At 39.4% G+C, this 24,667-nt stretch overlaps 1 protein-coding gene across 8 annotated transcripts in view; it reads right to left on the bottom strand.

Annotated features, from left to right (window-relative positions):
- The window catches only part of RAPGEF5 (Rap guanine nucleotide exchange factor 5), a 353,892-nt gene that overhangs the window by 128,456 nt on the left and 200,769 nt on the right, over positions 1-24,667 (bottom strand). For all 8 annotated transcript variants that reach the window (XM_032483865.1, XM_032483867.1, XM_032483866.1 and 5 more), the window contains one exon: positions 12,278-12,326. In XM_032483865.1, the coding sequence (XP_032339756.1) occupies positions 12,278-12,326 (49 nt within the window). The remainder of the gene's footprint in view (positions 1-12,277; positions 12,327-24,667) is intronic.

The raw sequence follows: 24,667 nt of genomic DNA, 5'->3' as shown, positions 1-24,667 counted from the left end.
GACCCCACAGGGTGGGCGCGTGGAAGAAAGAATGGGTGTCAAGGGCTTTAATTAAGGGCAGCTACTTTATGCTGCAAAACATGCAATGGGATTTTTCTCTTGCATTTATTTTCATCTGTAAATGGGACCTTTTTTCCTAATTAGACCCATCTGTGCCTGAGGAAGAGTGGAAGATAAGGGGCAGAAAAACAAAGCCAGTGATATTTGTATTCTGACATTCAAGGTAGAATTTTGTAGCAAGACAATAGACTTGCAAAGGCAAAATCCATAGAGAATGTCCCCTTCCTTTGCACAAGAGCCAACTCTGAAAGTGTCAGATCTCAGCTCTCTCTCTCTCCTGAAATGGCTAAGCCACAGGTTTGTGCCTCTCTAGGAGGTGGTCAGGAAGTCATGGGCTAGAAGAGCTCCAGGCTGCCCCCGTGTTGCTGCAAGGAGACTGCGGGGAGGAGCAGGGGAAAGAGGCAGAAAAGATGGAAGGTCAGAGCAGTGGGTCTGATTCCCCAAGCGGGTCTTGGGCTCTGCATCGGAGGTCGGTAGATGGTTGAGGGGACACTGAAGACAGGGCTGCTGGTTTACACACAGATGGGGCTATGACACATAGAGAAGACTGCTTTAAAGTCGACCCACAGCCCCACGCGGGAGCCAGCAAACTCACAGCGGATTCACAGTGAGCACCGTAAGGTTGGGGCAGACAAGGGGCTGAGCATCTTTTTCTAAGTTGCTCTTCTTTCCCTGGCCGGGAAGTCTGCAAGGACTCAGAAGTTTCTTCATGCCCTGGAGAACAGACTGCCTGCAATGGAGCTGGTCCTCACAAAGGGCCAGGGGCTGGATAGAGTACATAGCAGGGAAGCGGTGGGGTTACAGCTCCAGCAAGAGGCGATATGGGGCTGGATAGCCAGGAAGGTCCAGACACTGACTCAGCCAAATGGGCCCCTGACCGCCAGCCACTGCAAATCCCACAGGGCAGCAGCCATTGGCACAGGCACTTCTGCAGAGACCAGAGGAGGCCACAGGCACTGTGGGGCTCCAACGACCCTCACACGTCAAAAACTCAATGGTCTCAGAGCGGGGATTTAAACTAGGCCCAGGCAGGAGCAACATCCTGAACAAACCATTTATCACACACAAAAAAGGTTCAAATCAGAAACAGCTAAAATATTGCTCACTGCCAGTAGGTAGGACCAGAGCACAACTGTTGAAAATAAAGAACAAAGCATTTCCCATCTACAATTCAGTGTAGTGAATAATTCTGAGAATCTGTTAAAATGCCATTTTTAAGTATAAGTGTACGTGCTCTAATGGCTCATAAAATAATCTCGTAAGATTATCAGTTAAGAAAACCAAGCCAAGATATATGTGGAAAGAAAAAAAGTTTTAAGAGAGCCCTGGCTATCAGCCCAAACTATTTTTCACAACCATGTCGAAGGCAGTGAGCCACATTTCCTCTCAAAGAAAAGTATATGTATTTTGACTTTTCATATAAAATTGATAAAACTACAGGTTATTTTATGTGTCTGACTTTTCTCTTGAAATACCAAGGTAATGAAAAACTACACTAAAATAGGTCTTAGGCTAAATTCTGTTAGAGGGGCCTGGACCACTGATATAAATGTAATCTTTTGATGAAACTGTCCACTTGGTTGTAAGACTAACCCTGAAATTAGTTGATTCATGTAGGCCTAACATTACCAGCAACATGAAGCAGGTTCAATAATTTGGATTTCGGTCCAAATGATAAGCGTGAATTCCACACCCACAGTTAGTTTCAGTGATGACTTGGAGAGGGCTGGAGGGTCTGAGGTGCCCAGACTCGAAGCCTACAGCCTAGGTGTGCTGCTCGAACACCATGAGACCAGATGATGGAGTCTGCTCCTTCCCAGACCAGACAAGGTAGACACTCCCCAGGGGCCTCAATCTCTGGGACAATGCCCTCCCCACCCACCTCCACTGTCAACAAAAGGGGTTCTCAGCCAGGGCCTACGGACAATCTCCAATCTTCCCTAATGTCCCCCCTTGCCCTCAAAGTTGGAAATCTGTTTTCTTACTAATATGTGATAAATTAGGGTTGGCTCTGTAAGGCCTCCCCTCAGACAGAGGAAAAGAACCTTTGCTTAGCTCTACCTTCAAAACTATGATATAGAATGGGCCTTTTAAAACACATGAAAACAAAACTAAAAATCAAAATGAAATAAATTGGAACATAAAAAACTAAGATAGTAGTTGTATCTCTCATGGTTTTCTCTCTGTTGCAGTTAGAGTGGAGGAAAATGGGCAGCATTTCTAAAAACTTCCATCTGTTCCTAAGGGTACAAAGATAACTTCAATTTCAAATTTCTCATAGTCATTTTTCTACCAGAAAACAATACCATGAGAAGATGTAAATTTCCTCCATTGATTTTAATGTCTTAAAGTGAATGCTTCGTTTTTATTAAACATTTGCATTTTTAATAGATAGAAGTTAGTCCCTTTTTGGCAAAAGAAGAACCAGACAATCCCCTCAGTTCTGCTGACTTGGGATCTGCCCATAACTTATAAAGACATGGCTTTGGTTCAGTTGCATTTATTTAAAGCAAAGGTTAAACTCACTTCCCCCTTAAACCAGTGCAAACCACCACCCCTCAAAGTCTTCCTTATAAGTTTAGTATAGAAAATTCAGTGAGAATGTTTGCTTATTCCTGAGTCTGCCCTACCAAATAAAGCTTGGTAATAATTCTCTTCACTTGCAAAGGTTTTATTGCTAATGCCATGAGAGCTTTTAATTCTGTTCCCGTTCTCATGACAAAATTTCACTCAGGTCGAGAAATACTGAAAAGTTGGGCAGCTGTCCAACAAATGAGTTAGTAGTAAAAGTATAAATAACATTTTGATTCCCTCTATCGTACTTGGTTCATTAGACCAACACCCTTCATAAAACACCAGCTCACTCTCTGAGACTGCAGATCACACAGACTTTGTAATGTGTCTGTCAAAGCATGGCATCTAAATCACCCGGGAGAGAAGGCTGGTTAAAAATTCAGATACCAGGGCCTCCATCCAAACTTAATTGGAGTGGGAGTGGGTGGCGGCAGGGCAGGAATTAGCACTACTGTTAACAAGTGCTGCAGGCCACTGCTAGGGGAGTACCAAACCAGATAATGGTAACGTGGACTTTAATAAAAGAGAAACGAGTTTGAACTCAAAAAAAATTTTTAATTTGAGGACCCCTGCTTTAGAAAAACAAAATTTTTAGTTAAGGAGGAATTTTGATGCAGCTGTTCAGAAAGAAACACATAGGGTTTTGTTGTTGTTTTTTTTTAAGTTATCTATCTATCTCTGCTTCCTCATCTCCAACCAAAAAGACTTAGGTCCAAATGTATTGCCGAAGCTTAAGCTGTACCTTGTAAGCCTTCACTGACTCCAGGGTCAAAATTTTTGTCACCAATCTCATTCCAAAAACAGATCTCAATCACATCAGTAGTATTAAAATGCAGGATTTTTATAACCTATCTGCAAATTGCAAATAGTGAGAACCACAATTTATCTAGCCACTCACAAAGACAATGTCTGGTTTAGAAATTCTCAAATGTTAAGTATTGATGTGTTGTATAAATGGAAACAATAGTACATGAAGTAAATCTCACTTTTATCGCAACAGCATCTCTTTTTCTGGCAGAATTCAGCTGAATCAAATTGGGTGCTCTGCATTATGCACATCATTTAACTTATATTCACATGCACTGTGCCCATGTCATTTTCAGTTTTACCGAGGACTGCTCCATTTTCATGGCTGTTTACACAACCAGACTTTTAATGTGATGAATGATGGACAATAGCTGGGTCATGTGGCCGAGACAAAGATCTCCCTTGATAGCTTACTTGTCAACACAAATGACAGCAGAAAATGTTCCGAGTGGGAGGAGAAAGAGGGCCTTCTGTAGATCTTCACCAAGGAAAATGTCAAAAAATGAGAAAAAAGCTTGGAAAACAAATTAAATTACCAGCCATTATTATTCGTACATTCTTATTGAATAGACATCAACGTATACCAAGAGAAGTAATGTTGCCTAGTACCTAGTACTTAGGACATGAGCTGCAGGCCCAGCATGGCTCCCCCAGCATCAACCAAGCCCAACCTCTTCCTTTCATAAAAAAGAGAAACTGAGGCTGAGGGAAGCCTGCGACTGTCAGAGCCAACAATGGCCAGTGTAAGAGTCCAATTTCCTGACTACATGCTCAGGATTGCTGGGTTTTGGTAGCAGACTGTTTACCAGACTACAGAATTTCATAATTTCATAAAAATAGCATATAGCAAGGATTCTTCTTAAGGAATATTTTAGTTCATAAGAGATAACTTTAGCTATGAATACAGCTTTCCATTTAATTATCTAATCGTCTTTTTCTTTTACTATTTCCTTAACTAGTCTAATACTTAATATTTTAATACATCTATAAACTGCTTTTATTTTGTACCTTAGGGGTATACAGAAAAGCAGTTACAGTATTACAAATTGCAAAAATGGATTATAGGTCAACCCCCTTTCCTGCCCTCATCCAGGCTCCACCCCGACAAATGTAAACTTTCATTCAAACACACAGAATTAGTCAGATGCAGGACTTTAAGTGGATGCACATCCTTTTGGGGCACTTTGTAATGAGCATACTAGCCTCTGGGGCTGGCCTCTGGATGCAGGATGGGATATATCATATGTTCCTCTGGGAAGCAGCTTCCAAACCCCAGAAGACCAGGAACAAAGGAGCTGGCAGGCTTGGGAGAAGCTACCCAGTCAACAGTGTATTAAAGACACCCATCAGTTGCTGCCATCAGCTAATTAGTTCAACTAACGCAAAACCTAAATCATTAAAGAAAGTGGCCCTGACGGCACTGTTGGGCTCGGACTTGATGTCACTAACTCAGCAGGGTGGGAACAGAGTGGTTCCATAGAAAACAAAAAGCTGTCCACACTGGGGAACTGGAATGGGCTGGGACTTAATGTTTTCTGCAAGTCGAGCCCTGTCAGGAAGTTTCGCAGAGGGAGAAAGGGTACCAGGGAGACCCCTGTGTTTATGCTTTGAAATTTAAGTCAATTTAAATATAAATTGCTCTCCTTCTTTTTGTCATTATGAGAAAGAAAGAAAATGTGGGTTTCAGATCTCTGGTGTGCAAATGGTCATTAACTTCCATTTGACCTTGGGTGTAGAACTAATATTGAATTTATGCACAGGATACACTCATTACACTCATCTAGTTTCCTCACAGAAAATATGTTCCCAGGAGCTGCAATGTTAGAAGCCTTTTTTTCAGCACTCAAATAGAAAACCTGAGTCTCCCTTTCATACCTCCCTCCTGCCTTGCACCCACCTCTCTGCTCCAAATCTCAGGAAACTGCTTCCCAAGGGTTGGCCACACTTATAAAACACAGGCAGTAAGGCAATAACATATTGTGATGACATAACTGAATATGCTATACATGAATGCTATGTATGCTGTAACTGAATGATGTAAAATCACTGTCCTGGACCACATGAGACTAGGGAGCATCAGTGCTCAGTTCTGCTTCCCAGTATCTGATTCCCTAAAACAGGCACAAGCTCCCATTTAGAGCGATAAATACCCTTGTCTACGGAGCCTTATAAACATTACATACCGCCACTGATGCACCCCTGCAGTGCGTTTTTTAAAACAAAAGCCTCTAAACCTTGCATTCTTGAATACACTCTGCTGTGGTTGTCATCATCACTCACCTCCTTGGCAAATCTGTTCCATTTACTCTCTTAATGGACATGACCACGTGAAAGGATGCCTTGCTTTCTGATTTCCTAAATTCTAAGCAATCCTCAGGGTTAAGGAGTCCAACTCCCTGTACTTGTTACTCTTCAGACCTCTTGCTGTTCAGGAGAAATCAGGGCAAAGGGCTATTTTCTTTTATTGTATGTCACTGAATGGTTATTTATCATTTCGACTTAATAGCTCTAATTACAAAAGACAGTGTCATAGGATTTTTTTTTTTAAAAGGCAATTTTCCTGGTATCCCAGTGGGAGAGTTAAGAAAAATTCACAAAGCATCTGCTTCGTGCATTTTTAATTGTTCCTGGGTTTTACCAATGCTATTATTTTCCTGATTGTACGATTTTTACATTTTCAAATGTCCTTTAACTTTGCACTGCGTTGAAAATTATGGTACCAAAACTCTTTTTATGGTTCTGTGCCCTTTAAAAAAAATAAAAGGAAGATACAACTGGCCACGGAACTGATCGCTGTTCAATAAGAACATGCACTGGTGGAGATGGGATGTGAATGTACAAAATCTGCCAGCAAGCAGGGACAGAAGAACAGTCTCTGGAAATGTCAGAACAAGGCATTATCACAGCACCAGAGAAGAGGAGAGATTTTACAAACTTCAACAATCAGCGTGGTGTTAGGAGAAGCTTGCTCTTCTCCGGAAAACATCCTAGGATCATCAATCACTCGGGAAGACCAGAATGTGGTGTTGATTATTTTAGGGGAAAACACATGCTACTTCTTTCCTCTTGGTTGACAAATGCTAAATAGCATGGTCAGTGGGGAAACAAGACAATCAGTGTGGGTCTGTGCTGACCACAAATGGGAGTGGTGGCCGCTGGCCAGAACACAGCATCCAGGAGGTGGCAAAGGAGAAGAAAAAGACAAAACACAAACTGTGTGGAAATATCACTTCTGAGGGAACAAGGCTCACCCTTTGAAGACAGGCTAGGAAAGACTTGGGAAATTTTAAGTGGTTGAAAATACCACTAAAAATTAAGCATAATATCTTAATTACTTCAAATACAGCCAACAGGCTTCTGCCATTATGAACGAGTATTTTTTAGCTTGAACATTCATTGTTAGAGCACTCAGATTAGATGAAAAAAACATTCAAGAGGAGATTACCACAGCTTTTAGTTTAAAGAGCATTTAAATTTTTCAATAACAAGTTAATCACAGGAAAGCAGAAAGGTAGGAGGAGTTTGAGATAATCTGAGCAATAAATGTACCAGCATTTAAGTCTTAGTTGGCCCTTAATTTTATTATTTCTGTCTACTCTAAAATCTCATTTTTCATGTGTGCATTCTCCTATATATGAGCAATGTGTTCACAAAAGGATAAAAGTCAAACACTGTGCTACCTTAAAAAGGAATCTGTCAACTAAAAATAAAAAGTAAAAAGTTAGAGGACCATAATAGCTGGAGCAATTCCATAGGCTTAAAGGTTATTTTTTTCTTCTAAATGTGCAAAAGGAAAAGCTTTTCTCTACTGTTGAAAATAATCAGTCAATCTGTTTTATTTCTCATGACAAAGTGACAGGAATGTCTTTCCTTTGGAAAGCTTCTGCCCTAAAGGAGAATATGTCTCTCCAATTGTGTCAGACCTCAAACCTCACTGCAGAGCTTCCTGTCAGCACCGACTTGCCCCAGTCTCACAGACACATACTTAAGAAGGGGGCCTAAAACTGCTAGAGTTCATATAACCTGTTATTGGTGACCAGTGACTGTTACCAACAGTAGATCTTCTAAAGCTGGGAATTAGCCAGGCTCCCAGGGTGATAAAAGGCCCTCAGATTGTCTGATGGGTCCACCATGATTACCAGATCCGGGGCTTGCCTGCTTGAATGTTTTACACAAACACACACACACACACACACACACACACAGTTCAATGTATGGCAAACAGTAGTAACCAGGTTGTTGAGATCACATACCCATTCAAAAGCCTATTTAAGTTTCAGTACAGCATTCAAAGATGATAAAACAACCAAGAGGATCTCTAAGGCTAGGAGAAATAATTTTATTCGAATGTAAAATGCCTTCCCTCTCATCCTTTCTGGCCTATCAAAACTAATAGTGGCTATAAAAAACGAAAACTAAATGCAATAGGTGAAATCATTTCATACAATTTTATGTTACACACACACACACATTAATACCCCCAAAGAAATAATAAAATATCTCAGTAGAAAAATAACATTTTAACCTGAATCTCTGGCTGATTTGTTTTAGAAAGAGGAAAAAATGCTGTTATTCTACTACTTGAAAAGTTTATGAGTTTTTACTCTATTCTTTCCCATTTCCAGGAATAATAATTCAAAAATGGGAATACCATTTCTCAAACCACACCTTTACTCCCCATAATCCAGAAAAATCCTAACAAGGGAAGGGGCACAGTGTAGTTGGGGAAACCAGAGAATGGGTGTTGGGAAATCTGGGTTTGCATTCTGGCGGCAGACTTCTAGCCTGTGTGCTCTAGGGCACAACACCTCCTCTCTAAATCGTGAGACTGGGACAATACAAACAGTTCCTCCTGCGGTGAACACGTGGTGCTGGTGCTCCCCCAGCAGCTGTTCCCTCTTCCGTTGGTTTTCTCAGGGGAGCACACCTGCCCCAGGCTCAGTGCGAGGGTCTCATGGGGGGCTGACGGGACCACTCTATCCTCCCCTCCACCCATGCTTCCACTGCTCCAGAGATGCGCCATTCAGCCTTCTGGGGGGGGGTCCCCCTGTTGGATCTACCAAGAAAGAAGTTCTCTCCTTCTGCTGAGACTGATTAATTTCATAGATTTCCGGAGCCAAGAAACTCCCTTTGTGATTTTCAGTTTGTTTTTCTCTCACTTGTACCTAAAAGAGTCCTGAATAAAATATCCTCAAGGTTGTGACTCCATTAAAGATAGTGAAGGAAATTAATGAAAATATTCATTGTTATAATTAAATACTGGAGCTGGGGGGAATCTCTGAGGTTACCTGATTCTACACCAACCCCCTCATGACACAAATGGGAATCACTTTACTAAAGTCACAAAGGCATTTAATAGCATAAACAGAGCCTTTCTTTTCCAAACATCAACATCCTAGATACTCAGTTTTAAAACATTTAAGTAGGTATGGGCTCAGCAGAGAGTGAAATATAAAAACTGCCAAGGAGGTTTACCAATAATGAGATTTCTGCCTTTCCAGAATAGAAGTCCATCATGGCACAAATTTCATATGATCTAAAGATAATGAGAACTAAATGTGCTTTGGCTGTGGATTCCCTTGAAAAGGGGAAGAAACATATCTCCCAAGGCTCTAATTGGGTAAAAATTTACAGTAGAAGAAGCAGTCCAACAAAAAAGAAAGAAATGCAAGGATATCCGTGCTAATTTGTTAAGATCTTGTGAAGCCTTAAAGATGCTATTCACGTCCACTAAGGTTAGCATTTAGAGGTGAAAACTGTTTAAAGGCACATCCTAATGGCCTCTTAGAAAATTACAACAAAATTGATTTTTTCCTAAACTAGAGCCTTGAATCATTTATATAATGTATTGATTGGCAGTTACTTTTATTTCTGTTTGTATGGTGAGCTGAAGCCAAAAACTTTTCTTTACACTAATTCTCGTTTTAATAACCCTTCGCAGTGAGACATAAATCTGGCATGACCACCTGAGCCCTAATTAACAGTTTTACTGCAAGACATAAGATATTAGGGTCATCAATTCCTTCTTTCAAGTTCCAGGTGTGCCAACCATCATTTTAATACTTTTTTCATTAGAATTATTTCTTTTTCTTCCTTTTTTTAAAAAAAGACTCAGTTTTTAAAAACAATACACAGAAATTACCATTCTGCAGCTAAAATTCTATTTAATTAAGGCTGTGCTTAATAGTTATTCATTTTTTTATCGCCTCCTAACTACACAGTCATACAGTTTCCTTTTTCAGACAGCCACTGACTTATTAATGTCTTTTTTTTTTAATTTATGAGACATACATTGTGATTTAAAAACAGCAGAAACCATATTTGTTCTTGCTCACTCATTGTATCCTCACGGCTTACAGTGTAGATGGTATACAGTTGGTGCTCAATTAGAATTTGGTAACGGAATGAATGAAGACAATACCGTATGACTTAGGCTCTCGTCTACCTTTGCCACTGTTACTTTTCATCCACTCTCAATGCCAACTCAAGCAGCGGTAATGTAGGGTGAACCAGGTAAGTATCTACATTTCTATATTTGGATTCTTCAAATATTATAATATCACCTTGTTGGTTATGTTTGCCCCTAGATTGTTTCCCAAATTTGTTGTGGCTTTGAAGGATGTGGGACAGAAAGGTCTTTGTTTTTCCCTAAAACAGTCTTCTTCACTTATATTACTTTTCTAATCAGAAAACACCCTCTGTTTTGTCAGGGACAAAATGAGAATGCCAACTATCACTGATCTTTTTCAATTTATATTAGCAGGACCCTAGCTATTGTGAAAGTATGAGAGAGAAAAAAAAGAAGTTAAATGGATTAGTAAGACAGAAACAAAACAGCCACAACTGTACAGATGCTCTATCTGCCCACACAGAAAATGCAGGGTAATTTTAAAACGAGCTATTGATATTCATTTGAGTTCAACACTTTTGCTAGACACAGAGTCAAGAAACTCATTCAGCAAAAAATAACCAATTAGAAAAGATAATAATAGACACAGATCTCAACAAACTGATTCTAATGTACGTATGGGGTGGGAAAAGACCTAGAATAGTCCACACAATGTTGAAGGTGAGAAACAAAGCTGGAGGACTGACTCTACCCAACATCAGGACTCACTACAAAGCTATAGTAATCTGGACTCTGTGGTATTGGTGACAGAAAAACAAGTAGATCAATGGAACCCAATTAGAGAGCCCAGAAATAATCCCACAGAAATACAGCCAAGTGATCTCTGACAAAGGAGCAAAGACAATAAAACGGAACAGAGATAGTCAAGTCAACTTCACACCAACCTTTTACTTTGCACAAGCTAACCTGTGTGGGTCTTGCTTATGCTTCCTCATTTCCCTTCACCTCCAGAAATTCGAACTTCTTAGCCTGACAAAAAACTACTTCTTTTCATCTTGTTCATGTGGCTCCAGTCACACTCACCTCCTTGCTGCTCTTCAAACACACTTTGCACACCTCTGCCCAAATGTTCTTGACTGGACATCCACAGGGCTTACCCCCTCACTGATCTCAAGTCTTTGCTCAAATGTGTGCTCTCAGGGGCCTTCTCATCCCACTCTGTGTAAATTAGCAACCCCCTTCTCCAGCCCATCTGTATCCACTTGCTCTGTTTTTCTCCAGCAATGACATACTGTCAGTTTCCAGAACCAGCACCAGCTCTAGCACAATCTATTTCTAAGATCTGCCTTCTACAACCTTTATACTGATGTTCTCCCTCCATCTTTGCCTCCACCTGCGCAAATCTCCATCAGCTAATGCTGTTCTCTGAGGAGCCCTACTCACACTGCCTGGTCACTATTCAATACCCTGTGGGTTAAGATCGCTGTTCCCTGCATCCTCCTCTCCACACTTACAGCATCTAGTCTCTTTGTCCTCAACATCAGCCAAATCAACAAAAATACGGTATAAATGTAACAAGCTAATTCATACTAAGGTGTGTTGGATTCCAAAAGTAACTGAGAGAAAAGCAAGTGTCTAGAGTTTCTAGCTAGAAAAGGAAAGATGTAAAATGTGTGATTTCTGTTCTTAGGACATTTCCATTCCATTTATTTCTTCAAACTTTGGCAACTGTTTGATTGTGTCAGAGTGTTGCACCTGAAAAGTCTTACTCTAGTTTAACATTATCCAAGAAGTATTTGTCATTCTACTTAGCACTGACTTCCTGCCTCTGAACAGCACAGGATGCCTCCTCCTAATACTCCTCTGTTCAAAGCAAGTTCTTTCTACCTCACTGAGTCTCTATTTCATATTGAATTCCAGCAGAGCATGGCCTTCTCTCTTCAAAATGTATTCAGAAAGCTCCGTTTTCCTTCCTACATATCACAACCACAGATTGCTTCTGACAGGTATTAGGAATGAGAGCCATACAATCAGCCCTACAAAAAAATGCCTGCTGTTATATGTTATTAGACAATTAATTATTTTAGAAGAAACTACTTTGAGATGAAAAATATAACTTAAAAAAAGACCATATTTATGTTATTTATTTCACTCTGAATTGATAGCTAATGCAATGTGGTTTGCTTTCTTTTGTTGGGTTCCTAGACTTTTTCCATGCTTGCAGTGGACTACAACCATATTTTTAATTCTTAATTTCATTTTCCTTGAAGTATGAAATATAGCAAGACAGTGACATTTTAAAGAACTATTTATATATCCTGTGCTATTTTGATGGTAGAATAAATGCTTTTTAAAACAAATGGAGGTACCTTTCTGCATTCTACACCAAAGCTTCCTGAGAGACATTCAACTGCTCACAATCACATGAAATGTGAAATATTCCCAAAGAATTAGAACCTTCCTCCAGCCCCATGAAAGACTACTCACCAGACTTCCTCGCTTTCAAAGCAATAACTGCTGCTAGTTCTCTCTGCACCTAATAAAATATTAGGGGGAAAATCAAATTAGAATAAGAAAAATGCAGCTATCAAAAGCAGTACTTTGTTTTTAGATATGCAACCAAAGTTAAGCGCTATTGCAGTAAGAGCTGAGTTTCCTGCCATGAACCTCTGCATAGGAATTTTAGACCCCAAATCTGGAAGAATCTGATCGACTTACGTTAGAAAATTAGGCAGTTGCCAGAATGGATATACTGGAAAACACTGGTACATATACCGTGATGATGGGCAGGACCTCAAAATTACTATGTAACATACAAAAATAATGCAAATAAATTATTAGAACAGGCATAATACTGAGGCATAGATATTAAATATTCCTTAACCCTCAAAGATTCTAATTTATACAGAAATTCTAGAAAAATTGAGGTAGGTGATGCTAGTTTAATTGGACCTCTGTCCAAATACAATGAACATTCACTTGAGGCCTGACAAGTTTACAGCAACTATTTTGGACAATATGCTGCATAAAACCAAGTGCTATCAACACACAGGCAGGTAAAATGGGAATAGACAAGACGACCTTCAAAATCCTGAAATTCCACTTATTTGTCCAGATTTTTGCTTGCTCACTCTCTCTCTCTTTCCCAACACACACTCCGAATGTTTAAATCCTTTCTCAAAAACATTCTCAAAGAGACAAAAGACAGATACCAAAAGAGATAACCACAGTCACTTTAAAGATAACATGGGGGGAGGGGGAGACAAGAGAGATAACATGAGGCTTATCTTTGGGAAATCTATGTTTGGTGGCAACCACAGTTGCGTGGTAAGCTCATTCCTCTTCAGGAAACTTTAAAGCTTAGGGGAGAGAAAGTGTGTGTGTATGTGTGTTTGGAGTGGTGGTGGTAGTGAATTTGGAAGGGTCCTGCAGCTTAATATATTATACTAATTACATTTTAAAGGGAGAGCATGAAAGTTCAAGGTTAAAGAAGCTTTGCTATTGAAATTAATATAATTTACATTCATTTACTTGAAGGCAAAAGTAGCCCAGGGAGACACTAGGACTGTGCTTAGGACCTATTTCACAATGGTCAGGGTATCGTCACCCCTGAAAAAGGCAGCCTCCCCCCATACTGCTTTATTGCCCTGCTTTCCCTAGTGGGCCATTCAAAAGGGTATACTCCTGATTTAGCTGATTCTCTGATACCTTACGACTTTCTAGGACAATTATACTGTAATGAGAAAGTAATCAGTCCCTCTCTAACCATGGGAATCTGAGATCTGAAAATGCTCACGGGTAGAAAAATTTAGTTAAAGAGCTTATTGGGAAAAAGAGAGCTAGAGGAGATAGAAGTGATGATTAATCAGAGTAAAATCCTCATAAAACTTTGTGTGTAGTAATAAAACAGCAACAAAATAAAATATAAATTAGTGCATAATTTATTTGAAATTGTTTATAAGTGTTATCGTAGTACCACCATCTCTTTTCAGGAGTCTCCTTGGTCACAGTGTTACAAATATTTAGAGGTGGACAAAGATGCAGATTATAAACACTCACTGGGACCCTGTTAATGCCTTTTCAATTTTATGTGCTCCCTCGGAAGACTCCACTGCGGTTCAGACAGGAAGAAAGCAGAGATGGAAAACGATGCATAAGGTGGATCACTTAATTTGCTTACAGGGGACCAAAAACTGTCTTCTCCACTCTCCTCTTTTCAGTTCTCCACACCTGAAATTCTCTTCATGAGCTCTTCAGTTTTTCCTCCTCAAATTAAAAACAGGCTCAAAATAGAAATAGCTCAGAAAAGGAAAGTGTCCTATTCCCAACACTGTATAAAACTACATCTTTACAAAGATTTGGTGGAGAAAGAAAGGGAGAGAAGGGATGAGCAAGAAACCAACAGAGCATTTTTGGGGAGCCAAGAAGATGAGGGATGGGCAGTGAGGAAGACAAGAACTTCAAAGTTAAATTTAGAAGGAACCTAAGCTTTTTCTGTTTTTTTCCTCTTTTCTTTCTTTTTCACGTACAGTACACGAGATTACTCTACTGTACTACACTACATCCCTTGAACATCTGCAGTCAGGGAGGGTGGACAGGTTATATAATGGGGTGGGGTACAGAATAGCTTCCATGTCTCTGCCCCAGGAGGGAAAAGGTTTTTGACAAAAACCCCAAGGGTAGTCAAAATACAAAGGGGAAAGCACTTATCAAGCAAAACACAAACTGGGTAAGATCCCATTGTAGGCTTCTAGAGCATCTTCCCAGCACTTTTTTCCCCCAACATGCTAGCAATCATTTAACTCATCATTTTCAATTGTGAATAACGCCTGTGTTCCGGACAGAAGCTCCATTGAGGTGGCCGTCTTTTCATCACATTATCCAGCCATCAACACTCATTCACTGACCCACAGGAGGCAGATGCAGAGGCAACCTTCAGAGAATACAGACAGAACCCAGGGGAGAGAAAAAGCTGCCAGAGGGAGGAGAGTGAAAATCCAAAGAGAAGGTATTTCCCCGCTAATAAGCGACTCCCAGCAGAAATCTTCAGAACATATCAGAACTCAAAGCATCCCTTAGCAAATAATTGTTAGGTTTATACTGTAAACTAAAACTCTGAAAAACTGCAGAAACAGAGACTAGAATGTTCTTTAAGCACTAATAAGGGACCTGTTGGCACTGATAAGGAAATATAACACTCAGGCACCAGTCAAGTCTTCAGATGTCTGAAATCCTGGCCCACATTTTGGTAACAACTTCCTGTGGACCCTGAGCAAAACCCATCTAGCTAAAATGCTCCTGAATTCTTAACAGTCAAGAACCATTTAAGGTAATAAATGTATTGTTTCAAACCATTAAGTTTGGAGGTAGTTTGTTTTGCTGAAAAGTCTTTTACAGATGATTATTTTCCTACTCTATCTGTGTTGCTGGTTAACGTAAGTTTCTCTCACCATGACAAAAATGGAACCCTCTTCTCAAAGCAGGCTCAAAAAACGTATACAGAAGGAGCCAAGAGCCATGTTCTGATATTTGCCATTATTTGTATTTAATGCGGGTGCTAAACCACTGCCTGGGTAATCAGAAGAGACGCATTGTTATGAACCTGACAGGAAGTACATTATCACATTGGCCTTCCCTTTTACAAGCCTTCCCTCCAATGATCTGAAACCCCTGAAACAAGGTGTATTCCAGGATTCACTGTTTTAGACAGTTCAGAAAGGCACCCTATCTATATCATACCCTAGTGAGGTCTAGGGCAGTAACTTGTAATCAGAAATCAGACACATTAATACTTCTGCAATGAAATGTATAATCATTCATATCAAATGAGATAAAGACAGACCAGGAAAAGCCTCAGGATTTCCCACTAAATATGTTCAGTTTAGGTTAGATTTTGTCACCAGGTTAAGTTATGAAAAACTTCTGTTTCTCAGAGCTTTTTATTTCAGAGCTGTGAATATCGGATTGTAAACCTCTACCAATTTTACGCTAAAAGTTTCTCTCCATCTTTTTCTCATGCTTCCTCTTATCAAATAGCTATGCAGCCACTATGTTTTGTCTACTAAGAAATGCTTTCTTTGTACAGCTTGGATTTTCATCTATTTTGAACCTGACTGTACACTAGAACCACCCGGGCAGCTTTAAAAGAAAAAAAACTACTGCCACTCAGGCCCCAGCTAAATCAGAATCTCTGGGGGGAGAGGTCCAGCCATCAGTATTTGCTGCTGTTGTTTCAAAGTTCCCTAAGCGATTCTACTGTATCCAGGGCTGAGAATCACTGCTCTATTTAATAAGACATCGTAGTATTCCCAAGGCTCAACCTTGTAATCTTGTAATCATTTCAACTCACAATCCATCTTTACTTTTTACTTTGTTCTCCTCCAGTTTAATTTCTTTGTAAAGTAACATGGCCTTCACTGTGTTTTAGGCATTAAAACTATGCTATAATCCAATCAAATGATAAGATTCAGTTATCACATCAGCAGTTTGACAGACACGATCTACTCAAGCACAAGGAAAATTGAAAGGGAGCTTTTTAAGAAGCTTAAACTTAAAAACATAGTTTGCTCAATATAAAAAGAACTATACAATGCAAAACATGTCTGTAGCTTAGGGTATATTTGCTCTTTTGACTATCTAAATAGAGGGTAATTAAGAGACTGATAAAACATATCTCAAATTTTTCCCTCTCCCCTGGGTACCCACCAGAAATTTTGAAATGTATTAAAACATTAAAATGTTTTGGCTTTCTTTCTTCAATAACCAGCAGGGTTGTGCACAAAACAGCCCTGAAATTCAACAAGAATCAGAGCCAGTCTTATTTCCAGCATTCTGTATTTTTTCTCTGACACTTTAATAGTGCCTTTGGCCTCATACTCTGAACATTCACCAAGCTGTTTTGCATCAACGAGGCAACAGAAAGTGCTAAATGCAAACCCTGTGTGCCAGGGATCACGTCTGTGGGACAGATTAACTGAGAAGACATGGCAGGCTTCCTGGAGGAAGAGGCCCTTGAAAACCAAGTGTGAAGCTAGACATGAAATTAAAGTCATTTGGGGAGGATCAACCAATAGTGGCAAACTCTCAGCTAACCAAGAGGTCATCCTTACAAACCAGTTTTAAATAGAATCATGAATTCAAATTTCCTACAGGTTTTTAGTAAATCTACTAATGTTAGAAACACTTAAATTTTGATATCAGTAGAAATGTTTTTAAAACAAAAAACCCATTTCTCAATTTCATAAATTAAATGTAAGAAGAAACATAATCCAATACTCTTCCCTGTTTTATTCCCAAACATACTCGCTTTTAAACCACTGTAAGATCTTAAGCTAGTATGAACTTTTAAGAATTCTAGAAAAATAAATACATATGCTTCTTAAAGTCAGTAGCATACTTTTAGACAAGATACATACTGAGCAGTGATGCTGGCTGGACTTCTGCCCTATGAAGAAATACCTATGGACTAAGTAACAATTTTCTTTGTTCCTCAGAGGCCTGTCTTCCTATTTCCAAGTTCACTGTTTTGTTCTCAAGAGCTAAAATTGCCACAAGTCTGACACATGGATAATATTGTGATTACCTGTTAATGTCAACCAATAATTTGAAAATTTACAAAGTTACTTACCTGTCTAGACCCTACTGTTGTCCACCTAATAGTTTATTTAACAAATAGTTAGTTGTCTTCCCAGTAATTGCTCTCACCACATCAAAGATGCATTTGCTAAGCATGTGGGGATGATTAAATAAGCTTATGCTCACTCATCTATTTCAAGGCTATTAGGGGTATTTTAAAAATCTCATATAGACTTTGTTGAATACATACAAATATGCCTATTAATTTTATTATAACTTAGATAATAGCTGACCATTCAAAGACTAATACATATATAGAAGTGGCCTGAACTACAAGATAAAGTGGAATAAAATCCTACACTTAGGTTTTTAATGTCTGTTATTTAAGTCTGTTACACATGCATAATCTACTATTATAGAGGTCCACACTAAAAAGATGTGATTATTTTTAGCTGATTATTGTAAGTATGGTATAAGTTAATAATGAAAATGAAGTTAGAATGCATAACAATGTTTTTAGGAATAGCACTAGAATAACATTCAGGTCACCAAAAAATGATGGACTCCAGTGAGATCAACATCTGATTTATATCCGGTTTGAAGTACCATTTGTTTTGGTTCATGAAGAATCAAGAGTATCCACAAGAGGACCACCAGAGGGTAGTCACCTCCCTGCAGTAAATGCAATGGATGGAGCAGTCTTCATTTACCTCATCTCTGCAGGGCTTGGCATGTTACCCATTCTCTTCTTCTTAACCACTGGGATTCCATGACACCATATGCTCCAGGCTTTTCCCTTTTCTCTCTGGCTGCTACTTCTCTTCTCCCAAGGCTCCCCTTTCCTCTACCTTTAAGTTTTGATGATCCTCAGTAATCTATCCTCAGCCCTCTAGACCTTCCTCTCTTTCTGTTCATACTCTCTGGGCAATCTCATTTACTTACAGGGCTTCAATTACATCTGTATCTTCAGGGCCCTAAAGCCCCCTATCCATCCATCTCCAGGACCTATATGTCCCACTAGTAGCTCAAACTCAACATTTCCAAAAAGTAAAGTCACTATCTTCCCATCTCTCTCCACCCCATAACTCTGCTCCTTGTCCCATCTACCCAGTCAGAGAATGGTACCACCATGTACCCGAGGTCTCAAGCCAAAAAGTGGGGTATCCTTGACTTAGCTCACTCACCATCTTCTCCCAACTCAGACTGCTGTCTCAAATTTCTCTCTCTTTATACTACATCATTCTTTAACCAACAAAAAAATACACATCTTAAGATATCCCAACTCTTGCTAAAAAAAACTCTGCAGACTTTCCACGACACCATAACAGAGTACAATGTCTAATATTGCCCACAAAGTGCTCTTTTCATCTGGTCTTTGGTATCATCTATTTCCATATCTCATCTTAAAATCCATGTTTAAAAAAAAAAATCCATGCTCCAGCCTTTAAAATAAAAAACTTGCAATTTTCTGAATGGGCCATGACCTTTTCTTTGCTCTGAGACTTTGACATGCTCTGTTGTCTGGAATATGCCTCTCCACCTCCCATTTGTGTGGTTGTCACTTACATGTCCCTCAGGTCCCAATCTAGTTGCCACCTTCTCTCGAGTGCCCCCACTTCCCCAACCAAGCAAAGTCCTCCCTGTTTATACTCCAATAGCTTCTATACTTACCTCAATTATGGCATTATCACATGCTAGTGAAATCTCTTCTTTAGCTGGGGGTCTCCAATAGTAGATTATAAGCCCACTGAAATGGACTCCTTTATTCATCATTCTACCCTGACTCCTGGTACCACTCCTGGTACACATATTTGTGATCAAGAATGCAAGTGAACTGTTTGCAGTTGCTGCTGAGAAGAGAAGACTTAGCGGGGGAGTGTGATTATTACCTTCAAGTACTTGAAAGGTTGAGGGTAAAATTCAGACCAATAGAGAGAAGTTGCAAAAAGGCCCATCTGAGCTCTATGAACTTTCAAATAATCAGAGCTACCCACAGTGGACATGGTCTACTATGTGAGGTTCAGTAGAAGATGCTTTATATGGGAAGGTAAATATCAGAAGCAACCAGATCAAGGATTAGTTCTGAAGATTTGTTTTATGAATGCCTCCTTTCCAAATCATCCACTATCAAAAGAGAACAAGTGTGAGCCTCCCAGGGGAGGCAATATCTGTCAGCCTGCAGCTGAACAGCTGGTGATGTTAGAGCCATCTAATCTACCCAGCAGAGCCAGGGGTAGTGCAAATCTTAACAAACAGATGAAAAATAACTGTTGGAGGCCGTTTCTTATTGTGGGAATCTCATAAATTTCATGGCACAAAGAACAGAAGCAGCTACAAGTGTACTGTCCGAATGAAATCTGAAAAGAGCAGGCAAATGACACTGACATCTTTTCAAAAGAGCAGGTGTACCTGCTCCTTCAGTCTTCAAAGCTGCTCTTATAACTCTTGATCTAGTGATTTCCCCAAAGCCCTAACTGCTGATCAATCAACATGAATTTCTTGACAAATAAAAAGTTCATATATATGAAATGCATTTTAAAGAAATGACTATATATTGGACATTCTGAGTTTTGCTATAATGATGAAATAAAACATTGGTTATATTTACATCATTTAAAAAAATTTTTTTATGTCTCAAGTTATTTTTTCCATGTTCTGTTAAGACCAGAGTATTTTCACTCTATGCCATATTTAAATGATTCTTCAAGATTTATATGATACAGTTTACTTAACAAAATATCTTTAAAGGCATAATATAATTTATAAACTCATGTCTTAGTACATTTTTTATTTCACATTACATGTCATTCCTTATACGCCTTTTCTCAATCACTGAGCTTTTTGGAGGTAAAGTTCTGAACTGCAGCAACAGTATATAGACGTGCTAGAAATCTTCTATGGTAAGGAGCTCCTATCTGTAGGGTCAGTTCCCACTGAGCCTTGTAGGGATGGTACATGAGGAACTCTTGCATTAGGATGAACCCCAGATCAACTAAGACCCTTTTCAACTAGAAAGTCTATCTACAAGAACAGCTAACATGGGAGGGCTTCCTGGAAGAATGAGATTCAGAACCCAAGATCTAATAAAAGCCTAAGACGGGAATAGGAAACCTCCACTTATTTTATGCCAACCTTGAGCGAAACTCTCGGATTCTGGTTGTTGGGGTGGAGTCACTGCTCCCCACTCCACAGCATGGGACTGTGATGAGAATTAAATGAGTTAGTACCTATAAAGCGTCTGGAATGGTCCCTGAAACAGTAAGTGCTGTCTGAGTGTTAGCTATCATCACCGTCATCACATTATTGTAAGTAATACAGTCAAGCTTATAAGTTATAACAGAAGGACAGTCTAATCCTTAGCTACTTTTGCATTTCATATGTTTGAGCCCCTTCTTCCCACCTAATCATAAACTCCTTGACCACTAGTATTGATTCTGCTTATAATATTCTACCTACGTGGCTCCTGTGTTGCAACTAGCACAGAAGGGACTGATATGTTTCATGGAGAAGTTGGGAACAGTGCCCACAGTGCTTCTATTTCCAGAGTTTACTTTAAAAATAAGCTTTTCGATTTCCACAGAATTCCAAAGCTTTTACAGATGTAGGAAAGACAGACTTTAGTTTTAGAAATTCACTTTGAAATGTCAGAAGGATCAATCAACTAGCTGTGGCCTGGCAGCTTCGACATCTGAGAGGTAACTGCTGTTTAAAGAGTCAAGGGATTGTGAGTTTGTATTCAACAAGAAATGTGTATTAATTTTCTATTTCTGCCATAGCAAATTACTACCAACTTAGTGGCTTAAAAGGACATTCATTTATCATCTCACATCTCCCTAAGTCCAGGGACAACATGGCTCAACTGGATTCTCTGCTTAGAGACTCACGAGGCAAAAATCAAGGTATGGGCAGGTCTGTGTTCCAAATGGAGGCTTTGGGGGACAACATGCTTCCAAGTGCCCCCAGGCTGTTGGCAGAATCTGATTCTTGCATCTGTAGGACTGGGGTAATCATTTCCTTGCTCGTTTTCCCCTGGAACCTGCCCTTAGCTCCTAGAGGCCTCTCTCTGGTCCTTGCACGTGGGCTCCTACTGCTCAGAGCCAGCGACACCATGCTGAATCCTTCTCACGCTTGGAATACTTCCTTATCCTCTCCTCTGCCATTTCTCCTTGTCCCCCACCAGAGCAAAGTCTTTGTTTTAAAGCTCATAGTGTTAGACTGGGTCCAGGCCTACAATACAGGTCTGTAGTCTTAGTTTTATCTGCAAAGTACCTTTTACTATGACTGTAACGTTCACAGGTGCCAAGTAGTGCATTCACCTTTGGGGCCATTCTACCTACCACAGAATGGTAACACAGCTCCTCAGAGCCTTCCGGAAAAACTAGCCCTCAACACCTTTTTAGGGTTTCATAGTAATGTGCTAATAGAGTCTAGTCCTGGAACATGATTCACCTGCTATAAAATCGTTACCAGAACATCTCTGAGTTCACACAATGGAAACGAAAGGCTTGAGAAACAGTCTGAATACATTTCTAAATTGCTAAACCACGTAGCCATGTTCACAGTATTTAAAGATTCCTAACAGGTTAAAAATCAAAAAGCTGTTTAACAAAACTTCATAGGTCTCATTTTGTAAAATTTCTTCAAATAAGAAAGGAATTCTACAGCCAAATCCCAAACCCCATCTATTCAGTAACTATGAGGTACTTTAAGAGAAAACAATGTAGAAAATTGCTTTTTGAACCCTAAATTGTTATTTTCAATGAATGTGGACTCAATTAATACTTCCTGTCTCAAATGCTTCACCTCTACTACAAATGACAATACACTATGCTCTGTGAGGCTGAAATGTGATAGTGCGTGAAACACTTGCACAAGGTAAGAACTCAACAAACAGCTGCCATTCTTAGCCTTTCACCCATATCTCACTTGGTCTTCTTAATTCAACAAAAGGCTAATAAATTAACATCGGCAAGCAAGTTCCCTCAACAATTTCCCCCCACAGAAGTTCATCGCTGTGCTGTTTATCTAGCAAAAGATTGAAAATAACTACAACATTCAAAAATAAGGGGATGATAAATCCATGGAATGGGGTACTACAGACCCACTATGAACATCGTAGGAGGTGCTGTAGTCACTGAAAGTACGTACCGCAAAATAAAAAGGTCATTTTTTAAACATATTTTACAAAAAAATGTACACACAGGAAAAATAACCTAGAAAGTAATAAACACTTAAGTGTTAATATTGACTTATTTCTAAGTGGTTTCATTATGGGTATCTTTTTTATTCTGGAATTTTTTTAAATTATAAAGCTTTATGTTCAAGTTAAACAATCCAAGTGTCAGATAAATTTTTAAAAATATCAAAGTATAATCCATGGTAATGACAACTCACTACCAGATTCACCATCATTTTGACACTTAACAAATATAAGAATAGAGTTTACCTTATTTCTACCCAGTATCCACATAACATTTCCTTATATTCTGATTTTTACAGTAATATAAAATAACAAACTAATTTAAAATCTACTTTATTCCATCACCACCAAAAACTCAAGTAATTTTCACTTTTTTATATGCCTCCTGGGCCTGTTTCACATATGGACATACTATTTAAAGCTGTAACATTGAGTTAAGTACGCAACATTACATTTCATCTAAACAGCTATAAGTTCTATTTTAAATAAATGCACAAAGAAATAATCCAATGTGAAATGTTCACGGACCATCCTTTCAAAGCTCCTTCCACTTCCCTCAGATAGGATTTCACAGTAACACTTCCCAGGCCCATCATTGTTAATATACAAATTGATAGCTAAATGGTATATTTCTATTCCTTATCAATTAAAAATGTCTATGTTTTGTATTGTATTATCATCATCTTGGGAACAGACACCCAAATACCATAATGTACTTGTAAATGTACATACACACACATACACACACACACACACTTACATTTATTCCCCTATTGACAAGGGATTCGTTAAGACATGTTTTATCCTTGAATGGGTTCTATGTATGCACTGACATCTTTCCAAACTGATGCTTTTAAATAAATGTCCTCACACTGGGCTCATTTTAGTAGGCAAAACACCACGTATTATGCTGTTCACCAAAACCGACTTCACAAGGCTAGAGTTAAATCAGGATACCACGTGACTTGGGCATGTGCACATGGTTTCTTTGGCTATAGAGACAATAACTTAATTTTTAAAAGTTGTGTGTGTGCACATCTGTACCTTTTGGTATTTAGGGATCTATTCCCAGGATGAAGAAAATCACTTTGATATGTAATTGACACAGAACATATAAAACATTTTTTTTAATTGACAAAGGATAGAAAAATACATTCGGCCATCTGTTCACGTATTCACAGTCATGGGCCTGTGACTTGTCTCTGTGAGACCCTACCTCAGGGAAATGGAACGAGCTTTCACCAGCTCTCCGAGTGGTCCTGGCTGAGACCTACAAATCCACAGCCAGGGCCTCCCTAAACACCCTGGCAGCTGTTGAGGGCAGCTCTAAAGCACAATGAGGAAGGCACCAACAAGCCCCAGGGCTCCTATAAACAACCAGCACAAGGGCGGCCACCCCAGAAATGGGCTACAGAACCTCTGCTGCCTTCCTAATGCTCCTTGACACCAGATCTGTCTTCTAGGGCCTCACTTGACACTTCCTCTCAAAACCTAATCTACCTGGCCTTTCTCCAAATCACAGAGTAGCTCTTAAGCCACTGGAAGAGCTGGAGGCAGGCTAAGGATTCCAAGCAGGAATTTTACGTTCCTTTCAGATAAGAACTATAAGGTAACAAGATGTTCATGATCTTGGTGCAGCCAGACAGAGGGTTAGTCACTCCCTGAGGGAGTAACTTACTTTTATTCTCTGAACAAACATGCCCATTCAGGTCTGTGGTGGACTTAGAAAAGGGAGACTAACAACACCCTGCTTCTCCGTTCCCCAGAAAGGAAGAGGCAGATAGCCAGCAAAAAGGGTGAACGGAAGTATTTTAGCGTTTTAGAAAAACATATTTCTGAATGTGATAAAAAAGCATCACTGAAGTGTCTCATCATGTACTCACTGTGGCAGATTCTCCCTACTTTCATCACCTTAAGATCATTTATGGACCTTACTAACTTGACAAATAGTCTCTGGATAAGTCTCCAAAATAATAACTTTTTAAAGACTGGTCAAATCATATGCTATTTCTGCTTCCTGAACCAGTACCAATGGGAATGTTTACAATCAAAAAAGCTGTCACCTTATCTTCAGATACTACTGCTCAAAAAGGAGTTTCTGC

Source organism: Camelus ferus, chromosome 7, assembly GCF_009834535.1.
Source record: "Camelus ferus isolate YT-003-E chromosome 7, BCGSAC_Cfer_1.0, whole genome shotgun sequence".
Taxonomy (NCBI): domain Eukaryota; kingdom Metazoa; phylum Chordata; class Mammalia; order Artiodactyla; family Camelidae; genus Camelus; species Camelus ferus.
The sequence above is the reverse complement of the archived record's forward strand: the minus strand, read 5'-3'. Positions and strand labels throughout refer to the sequence as shown.